The sequence below is a fragment of the Thamnophis sirtalis genome, unplaced genomic scaffold, assembly GCF_051295495.1.
Source record: "Thamnophis sirtalis isolate CommonGarterSnake01/CBP01778 unplaced genomic scaffold, rThaSir2_p1.2 scaffold_4, whole genome shotgun sequence".
In the NCBI taxonomy this organism is placed as follows: Eukaryota; Metazoa; Chordata; class Lepidosauria; order Squamata; family Natricidae; genus Thamnophis; species Thamnophis sirtalis.
The window spans coordinates 6,888,609-6,898,720 of NW_028261384.1; the positions used below are offsets into that span (position 1 = coordinate 6,888,609).

Genomic DNA, 10,112 nt, shown 5'->3' on the forward strand with positions numbered 1-10,112 from the left:
ACAAATAAAACTCATATATATATTTGTGTTTTATCTATCTGTAGTTTTATATTTATATTGAATCTCTATTTTTACATTTATATCATATATATATAGTGTGTGTGTGTGTGTGTGTGTGTGTGTGTATATATATACATCTCCAATTCTACGCGGGAGAAAACCCGAACAACTAGAGACCTACATACTAACACCCGCGAAAACCTCAGAAAACACACACACACACACACACACACACACACATATATATATATATATATATACACACACATACATACATACATACATACATACACACACACACACATATATATACACACACACTATATATATATGATATAAATGTAAAAATAGAGATTCAATATAAATATAAAACTACAGATAGATATGGATAAATATAAAAATAGATATAGACTGGTAGATATAGAGAAAGAAAAAAAGAGAAAGAAAGGAGAGAGAGAATTCTTCATTGGCCAAGTATGTTTGGACACACAAGGAATTTGTCTCTGGTGCAGAAGCCTACACTATATATATAAACAGCAAGTAATGATGGATCATCCGTCATAAATCATAGTTATGTATCACAGTTGTTAAGTAAATCTGCCTTCCCCATTGACTTTGCTTGTCAGGTGGTCATAAAAGTGAGTCAATTGCCAAGCACTTGAATTTTTATCACATGACCATGGGGATGCTGAAATGGTTGTGTGAAAAACAGTTGTGTCACTTTTTCCAGTGCCGTTGTACCTTCAAACAGTCACTGAACGACTTGTCATAAGTCAAGGACTACCTGTACTTGCATGATGGGCTATTATTAGAAGACTCCGCAGTTGAGCTAAGCTACACTGAGAAAGGGAAGGGAGGAGATGAAGTAGATAGGAAGAATAGAAGGAGGAAACAGAAAAGGAGGATAAGATAGGAAGAAGATGGACGAGGAGGAGGAAGAACAGCAGCAGATTAAGCAGAGCTTGGTTGTTTTCTTGCAGACATTTCATGACCAAACTTGGTAACATCATCAATGTTAGAAGGAAGTGGGATTCACAGAGAGGAGGATGAGGGGTAGAGAAGGCAAAAATAAGAAAAGGAGAAGATGAAAACAAGAAATATAAGGAAGAAGGCAGAGAGGAGAAAAGGAGGAGAAACAGAAGAAGGTAGAAGAGGAATACACCACTTTTTTTGGTTCCACCACAAAACCGCGCTCGACTAAACCGCGCTCGACTAAACCGCGTAGCTGACATCATCAACAGGGCAACAACAGTGTGGAGACAGCAGCACGCTGTAAATGCTAAACCTAAAATCAACCCCTAAACCTAACCCCACTAAACCTAACCCTTAACCTAACCCTAAACCTAATCCTAACCCTAAAGCTAACCCTTAACCTAACCCTAACCCTTAACCTAACCCTAAAGCTAACCCTAAACCTAATCCTTACCTTAAGTTGAATCGGTTTGCTTTCAAAGCGCTATTTAAAGCGCCCTTCTTTCTCCGCGCTGGCTGTTGTCGCCCTGTTGATGACGTCAGCGACGCGGTTTAATCGGGCGTGGCTTAGTCTAGCGCGGTTTTGACGAATCACACTTTTTTTTTAATCTATTAGAAAACTCTGTGGAAAAGTCCACGAAGACGCCAGATGTTGAGCTCAACCTGGGGGGAAAAAAATAAATAAAACCTTGACTTTTTAAGATGCACGACAGTCTCTAAAGCAAAGAGGCCACTGATAATTCCGTTTATTTATTGAATTGTTCAACTCATGCTCTGCCCAATATTAGGACTGCAACAACTGCAAATCCCAAGCTTTGTAGGCTAAACAGGAAAAAAACGTGCCAGAAAAGGTGTGGGCGTATCAAGTCGCAGAACCTTAAGTAGAGGACAGACAAGCCCATTTTCACCCCGGTTTTTTTTTGTGTTGTGCTTAAAATGAGGATGTAGGAGTTTTGGCATAAAGCTCTCTACATTTTCTAGGCTTTTTTCATACAAATATAAATTTACCTTTCAAAGGAAACGGGGGCTACATTGAAACTTCCTAATATGTCCCCCCTCCCGTCTTGTGGATGTGCGGACAAGTAGTTCTCAACTTACATTAAGTTCATTTAGCGACCAAAGTTACAACAACATTGGGAAAAAAAAGTGACTTATGACCGTTTCCCCCCCCCCACAATTAAGAACCACTGCAGCATTCCTATGGGCACGGGGTCAAAATTTGGACCCCTTGGCAACTGACTTGTATTTATGACAGCTGCGGTATCCCGGGGGCGGTGGGAGTGTCACGTGATCCTCATTTTGTGACCTTCCACGCTGGTTTCTGATGAGCAAAGTTAAAGAGGAAAGCCAGATTTGCTTAATGCTCATGTCAACAGCGGTGATTTCTTCTTAGATTGACAGGGCAGCTAGATCAGTGATGGCAAACCTTTTTCGCCTCAGGGGCCCAAAGCGCACGCATGCGCTATCGTGTGCGCGCCCACCCCCATAATTTAATGCCGCCCCGCGCTGTGTCCCTGCGCATGTGACACCCCCCACCCCCCGATGTCCCACACAAGGCTTTCTTGGAGCCTGGGGAGGGCGAAAACGGCCTCCCTCTCCCGCCAGAGGCCGGAAATGACCCATTTTCCAACTTCCTGTGCTCTCGCTAGATCCGTTTTTCGCCCTCCCCAGGCTCCGGAGGCTTTCTAGGAGCTTGGCGGAAAACAGCCCAATGTGCAAACCGAAAGTCCGTTCTCTCTGGAGGGCGAAAAACAGCTGAAAATCAACTGGTCAGAGAGCACATGCACGCTGGAGCTGGCGGGACAATGCCTCGCGGGCCCTCAGTAATGGCTCCGCGTGCCACCTTCGCCATCACGGGGGTAGAGCCTGACCTGAGTTTTGGTGCATGCTGGCTCTACACTTCTAGCCACAACTTCCTGCTTCGTTTCGATACGGGCCATCCTCGACTTAACGACTGGGGCCAAAATTCCTGTTGCTAAGTGAGACACCTCTTTTGCCCCATTCCACGACCTTCCTTGATGCGGTTGTGAAATGAATCCCTCCGGTTGTCCAGTTAGCCACGCACGGTTCTTAAGCAAGTCTGGCTCCCTCACTGAGTCCGCTTCTCAGAAGGTCGCAAAAGGAGACCACGTGACCCCAGGGACACTGCAACCGTCATAAATATGAGTCAGTTGCCAAGCATCCGAACTCTGATCACGTGACCACAAGGATGCTGCCATGGCCGTAAGCGTGGAAAACGGTGCGTAAGTCACTTTTTTGAAAGCTGTTGTAACTAAATGAACTGCGGACTCTACCTAGTAATTTGCAAACAGGGATCTTGTTGCGTGATTCAGGAAGCAGAACTGAAGTCAAGTTTTATTCAGGCCCTTGCAGAACTTCCCCGAGGACCATATGTTTTAAAATCCCCTCGTCTTTGGCCTTTAGCCATGTTTTATGGTGGGCATATAGTGGACTGGGAAAAGAAAAACCACCAAGGAAACTGTCAGAGGGCACACAGCTGCATCATGCACAGAAGAGAAAAAAAGTACAGCAGGAGATCTGTACTTTCATACTTGCAAGATTCTGTCAATGCGGCTTTACAATAAAGTTAGCATTGGATCATCCTACCTGGTTTAGCCCACAAGAACTGACTTGTTGGCTACAAATAACAGGAAGTAGGAGCCCCCTACCTCCTAAAGAACAGGGTCACTGGGCTGAGAACGGAAATTATATATGAGCGTAGGTCTTTCCACCCAACGCATTCCTGAAGCCAGCCGCCTTGTGCATCTTACACAAATCCAGCAAATTTATATAACCTCCCATTATTTTGCAGTTTTTGTTAGGGTGAAGGAGGAGGAGGAGGTAAATTGCTTAGCAGAATGAGGCTGTCAAAATGTATAAACAAGAGAAACGGAATTAGTTAGGAACTAATTCCTAACTCCGTTTCTTTTGAAAGTATCTTGGCAACTAGAAAGTTGGTGCCTTCTATAACCCCCTCAATCACGCCAGAAATTCACAATGACACAGGCTCTATTCCTCATAGTGCTACCTTCCTGGAGAGCCCACACAAAATTAGTCCTATGAATTAGCACGACATACACACATGGGTGCGAAACACGGGGGCTTTAAGCCCCCGAAGACTGCAAAAAAGCAGGATCCTATGATTTTTGTTTTTCCAAATGTGATTAATCAAGCATACGAAACCTCCGTTATTTCACTCGGGCGTCCACATCTCCAGGCATGTCTACAGGCAATCCTCATTTAGCGACCATAATTGTTGTTCGCTAAGTGAAGCAACTGCTATGTAAAAAAAAACCTTACGATCTTCCTTTCTGCTTTCCTTTGATTTACAAACCTGTTAATGGTTATGAATGAAAGACTAGTCACAAAAAAACCTGCTATTTCATTTTTCCCGTCGTTAACGACGAAGGGTCGCTAAAAGAGGCAGCGGCTAAGTGCCATTCTGGGGTTTTTCCACCAGTCCTGCATGTCCCAGTTCTCCTCCTTGCCAAACCTGGTCACTCCATCTGAGTTTCGTGAATATTTGGGGCCTGGCGACTGTGGATTTTCTGGTGTCTCCGGAGGTATTTCTTCAGCCGGAATTGCTTCCCGCAGATGAAACATTTCTGGTCTCCCTCACTCAGGTGCAACTTTTGGTGCTTCACCAGGTATTTCCTTTGCGTGAAAAGCTTCCCGCATTTGGTACAGTTGCAAGGCCCCATCTGGAGGTGGATCATACGGTGCCTGAAAAGGTTGGTCTTCTGGTTGAAGGTTTTTTCGCACTCGGGGCACTGGTACGGCGCTTCCCGCGTGTGGATCCTTTGGTGCCGGATGAGGTTGGACCGCCGGCTGAAGCTCTTCCCACACTCGGTGCATTTGAACGGGTCGCTCAGATGCACCCGTTGGTGGCGGAGAAGCTGGCGGTTCATGCGGAAGCTTTCCCCGCACTTGAGACACTTATACGACCCTTCCATGGTGTGGATTTTATGGTGACGGGTGAGATTGGACTTCTGGTTGAACTCCTTGCCGCAAACCGGGCAGGGGAAGATTTTCTCCGCTTTCGGCTCTTCCAGGACGACGGGGATATTTTTCTGGGATCTGGCAAAGCCCCCGTCCTGCTTTGCAAACACGGAAGCCGGGCACCTTTGGATATTGAATATAGATGGCGGGTCGGCGTTCTCCCCAATCTCTGAATCCAGGGGAAGGTTTGCGCTGGCTTCCTTTTTGATCCTTTGAGCCAGAAATGGGACGGGTTTTTGGCACAGCGCCCACTCGTATTGGGGGTGCCCTAAATCTTCCTCTTTGATGCTGATTTGGGACGCGCCCGCTAAGCAACTAGCATGTATTTCAATATTCTCCGCTTCCTCCCCCGGTTGGAATTCCAGAGGGAAATCGGGATATCTCTTTGGCGAGTGTTTTTGCTCGGCTGTGTCCAGGGATTTTCCCCCACGGAGGCTCTCCAAATGCAGAGCCAGATTTTCCTCCATAGAAAGATTCCATTCCGGACTCACCTCTATTTCCTTTTTATTCTGAATTCCCCAGGGATTTTTAACCATCTTTGGATTGCCCGCAGCTTCCCAGAGAGCGTCTCTCTCTTCTGATGCCATCTGATGCCACCTGAGTTTTTGGGCCTTTCCTAGGAAAACTCCTCTTTGCTGTGTGTTTTGTTGGAACCGGATTAATCGGTTGGTTCCATCACCTGGTGGTACCCTTTTCTCACTAGGGCCATGCATACAAATGAACTTCCTGGGAAGAAAAGTGTAACGATGAGGTCAGGTCCCAGACTTTTTTTTCCCCCTACCCTGAGCCAGTCTGGTTAACATTTCCTCAATATCCTTTTCATCGTGTTTGAAGGATGCAGACTCCGCCTTTTTATGGATTTTTGGAATTGACCTCGAACTCAGAGTAAAGGAAGACTTAACGACTCATTTTTCAAGGCAGACAATTCTCAGAGACGCTGGCATATGTGCTGCATAGTGGAACGGAAGATATTTTGACAGATTTGCAGATTATCTCTCAATGCCAAAAAACCTTGTTATATTTATCACTTGACATGCAATGCTTAATTTAATTTTCTTTTCTTTCCTCTTCCTTTCCTTCCTTCCTTTCCTACCTTCCTTCTTTCCCTCTTTCTCTCTCTCTTTTTTAAGAAATGAAACAAAGTTTGCGCAAGCTTGCTCAAATGAATCTTTTCTTTTGACTTTCAGCTCGGATTTTTTATTGACATGTTCAGTCTTCCACTATCATAGGAGAAGCCCTGTTGTAATCAATGTCACTGATATTTTAATCCTCGTGAACTTCTTCGGATGATATTCTTAGCCTCTACCTGTTTGATTGAAAACAAACAAACAAACACATTTTAAAAGGATTGCAAAATATCTGCAGCCTTTCCTGTTTTGTTTTTTTTCCATCTTATTTTAATTCTCTCCCTGCATTTTCCTTTGTAGAAAATTATAGCTGGGGACCAAATGGGTTATGTCAATTGGGATGACATGACCAGCCAACTGTGGCTTATTTGGGGATATAATCACAATTTAGCTGGAAGATATTTGATTGATTTCCATGGGGCAAAAGTCCAGTGGGGAGTTTGTCAAAGAATCCCAGCGACAGTTAAGTAGTCCTTCATTTATGACCACAATTAAACTTTCCATTGCTAAGCAAGACAGCTGTTGAATTTTGCTCCATTTTAGAACCTTGCTTGCCACAGTTGTTAAGCGAATCGCTACAGTTCTTAAGCTAGTAACCTGGTTGTTAAGTGAATCTGGCTCCCGCATTGACTTTGCTTGTCAGAGGGTCGCAAAAGGGGATCACATGACCCCAGGAGAAACTGCAACCCGTCATAAATACAAATCAGTTGCAAACCTTCTGAATTTTGATCACGTCACCATAAGGAAGCAGCGACAGTTGTAACGATGAACAATAATTCATCCGTTACTTTTTTCCAATACGGGTAGTCCTCAACTTATGACCACAACTGAGCCCAAAATTTCTGCTGCTAAACGTAAACTGCCTTTTGCCCCATTTCATGGCTCTTTCCTGTCACCGTCGTTAAGTGAATCACTGCAGTGGTTGAATTAGTAACGCGGTTGTTAAGTGAATCTGGATTGTCCATTGACTTTGCTTGTCAGAAGGTCGCAAAAGGGGATCACGTGATCCCAAGACCGTCATAAAAGCGAGCCACTTGCCTGAATTTTGATCAGGTGACCAAAGGGATGCTGAATTGGTTGTAAGTGTGAGAAATGGTCATATGTCACTTTCCCCAGCGCCGTTTCAACTCTGAATGGTCACTGTATGAATCAGAACTACCTATACATTATTGAATCGCTGGGGCTGCCATCTTGACTTTTTTGACTTCCTGGTGGATGCCCCCATCTGGTTCAGTCTAGGAACTGACCCAAATACTTCCTAAAATTAATGCCAACCATATTCCGATGATCCTTCAAAAAAGAACCTGACACCAGGTGGAGACTGTGATCTTTTAGTGAATGGGGAAGGAAGGAGTGACCCATTGAGGTAGGGGGCTTGAAGAAGGGTTCAGAGAGGGCTGGGTGGGAAGAATTCATGTTATAAAGGTAGTCCTCAACTTACAGCAGTTCCCTTCGTGACCATTCAAAGTTACAGCAGCGCTGAAAAAAAGTGACTTACAACCGTTTTTCAGAGTTACGACCTATGCAGCGTCTCCGAGGTCGCGTGATCAAAATTCGACCAAGTGCCAACAGACTCATATTTATTTACAGTTTCAGGGTCCTGGAATCACAGGATCCCTTTTTAGCAACTTCCTGACAAGCAAAGTCAATGGGGAAACCAGGTTCACTTAACAACTGTGTTACTAACTTATCAACTGCAGTGATTCACTTAACAATGGAGGCAAAAAGGTAAAATGAGGCAAAATTCAGTTAACAGATGTCTCACTTAACCAGAGAAATTTGGGGCTGAACTGTTCTGAAAGGCTGGAAACCTTATACATGCAGTCCTCGACGTACGACGACATTTGAGCCCAATGTTGCTGTTGCTAACCGAGACATTTGTTAAGTGAGTTTTGCCCCCATTATATGACCTTTCTTGCCACAATTATTACGTGAATAAGGCCTCCCCACTGACTTTGATAGGAAGAAGGTGGCAAAAGGGGATCATGTGACCCAAGGACACTACAACCGTCATAAATCTGAGTCAGTTGCCAAGCCTCTGAATTTTGACCATGTGACCACGGCGATGCTGCAACAGTCATAAGTGTGAAAAATGGTCATAAGTCACCTTTTAAACTAATGTAACTTTGAATGTTCACTAAACGAACTGTTGTAAGTTGAGGACTTACGTGTATGGACTTTTTGTAAAAGAAAAAAAGGAACAATGTCATGGTTTTTGGATTTGAAGTTTGACAAAAGCATAGATTAAATGAAGGAGAGAAAGGATTTATAATATTCACATCTATTTCTTAATATTTATCCATCTTTGAAAGTTTGATTTCCTTCCTTTCCTCCCTCCTTCCTTTCCTTCCTTCTTCTCTCCTTCCTTCTTCCTCCCTCCCTCTCTCCTTTCCTTCCTTCCTCTCTCCCTCCCTCTTTCCTTTCCTCCCTCTCCCTCCTTCCTCCCTCTCTCCCACCCTCCCTTCCTCTCTCCCTCCTTCCTTCTTCCTATATCCCTCCTTCCTTTCCTTCCTCTCCCTCATTCCTCCCTCCCTTCCTTCCCCTCTCCCTCCTTCCTTTCCTTACCAGCTCATAGCCTTTTGCCTAGGGAATGGCTGGGAAGGCCAGATCCATTCAATGGCTTCAGTAAAGGCTGGGCTACCCCGCCAGGGGCTGCCCTTGAAGACATTATGGAAACTGGGTCAGCCTAAGCGCCGGAGGAGCGCCTTCAGACCCTAATCTCCCCCCACCCTCCCAAGTGTTTGAGAGACGTCCCGACTTTAAGCAGAGATGCACTACCCCAGATGGAGGGTGGGGGAGTTAACTTGCCCCCTTGGCAAGCCCAGCTCGTAGCTTTTATGGCCTGGCTTCGCTGCCACCGCATATGCCACGCTCACGCCCGCGTTCCCACGACCGCCGGAATCCTGTGCTTGGCTTCTCGTCTGAACGCGCCATAGTTGCATCCCATCCAAGAGGGAATCGCGGATGGCGAGCATGATAATGATGGGTGCGGGGGGGGGGGGATGGCCTTCATCAAAGAGTTTGAAGCGGGGGGCGAGGCGAATGCAAACTCGGGAGGCGGGTGGGCAGGAGAAGGACGTGGAAAACGGCCTTACCGAGCTCCGTGCGATCCTTCCGGGCGTTTGCAAAAGGCTCTTGCGATGACCAGCAGGAGGGGCCCCCGCAGTGAAAGCGCTGGGACATCGGGGTTAGGGAAGCTGGATTGCAACAAAGGGAAGGCAACTTTTGCCCCGGGCAGGAGCAGGGATGGGTGACTCGTACAAAGGGCGTCCCTGGGAGAGGGAAGGGGTGTCTCCCTTTGGAATCTCGCTCCCCCCACCCCCCGGAAATCGCTTTCTCCAGCAAACACGGTGGCATGCCAGGACATGGGCAAGGGCTCGGGGGCCGCAAGGCTTCCTGGGAATTGTAGTTCTTGTCCACGCGACCCTCGCCCGCCCCCCCCCCCCAACTTCCCCAAAGGAAGGGAAGCTTTGCGTTGCGGGGAAGGTAAATCTTCAATCCGCCTCCTACCGTGCGCAACGGAGGATAAGCTAAAACCAACCTGTTTAATTTGTCTCGGGATACTCTGCGTCCGGTTTTGCTCGCCACGATATATTACCAAAAAAAAACCACCCACACCAGATGTTGAGACTCTGGGAAGATCTCAGAGAAGAGCCGCAAGGACGAATTGCACATTAACAGAGTTGGAAGGGACCTTCAGGTCATCTAGTCTAACCCTACCCCCTACCCCCGCTCAAGCGGGAGATTAGGGAGGATGGAGGCCAAAACGCACGGCGGTTGCAGGATTTCGGTATGTCTACTCTAGGGAAGTGTGGCTAAGATGCTGAGCTTGTCAATAAGCTAGTTGGGTGGTTTGAATCCCTAGCGCCGTGTAACGGAGGGAGCTCCCGTGACTTGTCCCAGCTTCTGCCAACCTAGCAGTTCGAAAGCAGGTAAAAAATGCAAGTAGAAAAACAGGAATCACCTTTGGTGGGAAGGAAACAGCATTCTGTGCTCCTTCAGCATTTAGTCATG

At 46.2% G+C, this 10,112-nt stretch overlaps 1 protein-coding gene across 1 annotated transcript; it reads right to left on the reverse strand.

Moving 5' to 3' along the window:
- Positions 1 to 2,821: 2,821 nt before the first annotated feature.
- On the reverse strand, positions 2,822 to 9,408 carry LOC106551201 (uncharacterized). Its single transcript, XM_014069247.2, has 2 exons — positions 9,194 to 9,408; positions 2,822 to 6,277 (listed from the first exon to the last, which is right to left on the reverse strand). The coding sequence occupies exon 2, from the start codon at positions 5,682 to 5,684 to the stop codon at positions 4,470 to 4,472; it is 1,215 nt and encodes a 404-aa protein (XP_013924722.2). The 5' UTR covers positions 5,685 to 6,277; positions 9,194 to 9,408; the 3' UTR covers positions 2,822 to 4,469.
- Between the last annotated feature and the right edge of the window lie 704 nt (positions 9,409 to 10,112).